Genomic DNA, 2,101 nt, shown 5'->3' with positions numbered 1-2,101 from the left:
GAGAACAGAGCGAGTTCTCTTGCCTAACCAAGCGAGGGGGCTCCTTACCGTGGGGAGCATCAGTAGCTGATGGTGGTTTGACCATTACACTTCAGCTCTTTCCTGCTCTTTAGGAAAGAAGCAGCTTTGTGTAGGTGCTGCTTTCAGTCTCTGAAAATGCAGAGAGGCAGAGTGCTTGGCTGCAGGGACAGTGTTTGTCTCAGACCTCCTCCAAGTGGTTCAGAGGCACGAGGGCTTTTCATGGGCTTGCGGAGCAGCATGTTGGGGTGCTGGGTGTGTAGGGGCTGTACGAGCTCTCCAGCAGCCTGCTCTGCTTGGTGCCAGTTGTGCTGTTGTTCTTCTGCAATAAATTTTGCCAGCGCCTTACGGCTGTCCCTCAAGGCATCCCCTGTTCAGTCTGTGCCTGGAGACTCTGCGACCTGCTGGGGTCCTCTTATTCCTCACAGCTCCCCTTATCTGTTCTGTCCCTCAGTCCAGGCTCCCTCTCCCTGCTGTGCTAAGCGGGATTGGAAACTCTTGTCTCTGGAGCCAGGGCTGCCTGCTGTCAGAAAACACTGCCATCCCTTCTCCTATCCACAGAGACCCCTCTGATGAACAGCGTGACTTAGCACTGGAGTTAACTGCTGAGGAAGAGCCAGTCAGTGCTTGCAACATCAGGAGACACTGGCTGAGACAAGGCCTGGGAAAGCCCTGAATGAAACCTTTAGGCTCCTGAGGGGGTGGGTGCCCTGTCGGTTGTGTAGGCAAGACTTCAGCAGGGCAGAGCGATGAACAGGGCCCTGGGCAAAGACAGTGAGTCTCGGTGACTGGAAGGTGCTTTTTTTTTGTGGAGGAAAGGTGTTTTGTCTAGGTAGAGAATGAGGGGTGCTGCTTGTTTACCAGCAATGTCTTTTGCCACCTGAGCTACAGGTGAGAGGGCTGAAGGTAGGGCAGTCCCTTGCCTTCCAGCCCGTGTCTGACCACAGGGCACACACAGAGCTTTCCTGCTGGGAAGGTTTCACATTGGCAGTGGGTGGTGGGAGTGGAGAACCTGCCCTTCTGCCAAGGCTCTTGTAGGATGCAGCAGGTCCTTACCAAAGCCTCCCAAGGAGTGACTCTTCCCCCAGTTGAGTTGCAAGAATATTGAGGCAGGAGGTGAGTGAGGCAACCTGGCGAGATGTCTGAGTCAGAGATGGGAAGAGACTCCAGGACTCCCAATGCTTTGTCTTCCTCTGACCACAAAGCTGCCTTTCTCCCTGCCCTCCATCTTGGAGGGCGTTTGTGCAAGTCTTGCTCAGCACAGCATGGAAATGGCAGGGACAAGGTGGGAAGCTGGGTGATCACTAGTGCCTGGGCTGTTTGCTTGACCAGTTCTCCCTTGGGAAGCACCTGGGGAGTTACCCTCTGTCTCCTCCTGGCTTGCTCACATTAGAGAAGCATTTTTTGGCGTTTCAGGGAATTGGAGAACAGCAAGGCTTATTCTCGCAGGAGCCACACATTGGTCACGTATGCGGCGAGGCTGCATCGAGAGGGCAAAGTGCAGGAAAGTTCATGCCTTGTTGCCTGTTTTCAACTCTGATCCAGTCAATGCAGCTCTCGATCCCAGATGTGTTTGCAGGCAGGGCTGGAGGCAGCTCCACCAGCTGAGTGCACATGGCTCCTTCAATGCTTTGTGAGGTGCTGGCAGATGGCTAGCCTTTCCCTCTGTGGTGCCGGGACCCTTCCCAGTATCCATCTGCAGCGCCGCACCTGACCAACGGTCCGGGAGTCTCTTTGGTTCACTCTCTTTGCCTTCTTTTTCCAGGGGTGAAAGATGGAAGCTGGACTGTACTGCAGCTTGTGGAAGCCTTGGGGTAAGAAAAGCCTTATGCATGTTATACCTCGTGTAAGGGCCTTGCAGGGGGGATTCCTGCGAGGAGGGACGGTGAGGAGGAAAAGTGTGCGTGCTTGTCCAGGACGAGCTGGCTTCAGCGCTAGTAGACACACCACGGCACACAGGCCTGCAAGGATGCTCTCCACTCACGGCATGCGGCCGGGGTGGTCCTCGCTTGGGAGCTGTTTTGGAAAGAGCAAGGCCAGAGCAGCTCTTGATGCTCCCCCAGGACCGAGGAGAGGTGTTGCG

At 55.3% G+C, this 2,101-nt stretch overlaps 1 protein-coding gene across 1 annotated transcript in view; it reads left to right on the top strand.

Annotated features, from left to right (window-relative positions):
• Positions 1–1,792: 1,792 nt before the first annotated feature.
• MMS19 (MMS19 nucleotide excision repair homolog (S. cerevisiae)) overlaps positions 1,793–2,101 on the top strand; it is an 11,414-nt gene continuing 11,105 nt past the window's right edge. Inside the window, exon 1 of the mRNA XM_010082918.1 lies at positions 1,793–1,832. Coding sequence (XP_010081220.1) covers positions 1,793–1,832 — 40 coding nt within the window. The remainder of the gene's footprint in view (positions 1,833–2,101) is intronic.

Source organism: Pterocles gutturalis, unplaced genomic scaffold, assembly GCF_000699245.1.
Source record: "Pterocles gutturalis isolate BGI_N339 unplaced genomic scaffold, ASM69924v1 scaffold28741, whole genome shotgun sequence".
Classification (NCBI taxonomy): domain Eukaryota; kingdom Metazoa; phylum Chordata; class Aves; order Pterocliformes; family Pteroclidae; genus Pterocles; species Pterocles gutturalis.
This window is presented reverse-complemented; position numbering and strand designations above follow the sequence as displayed.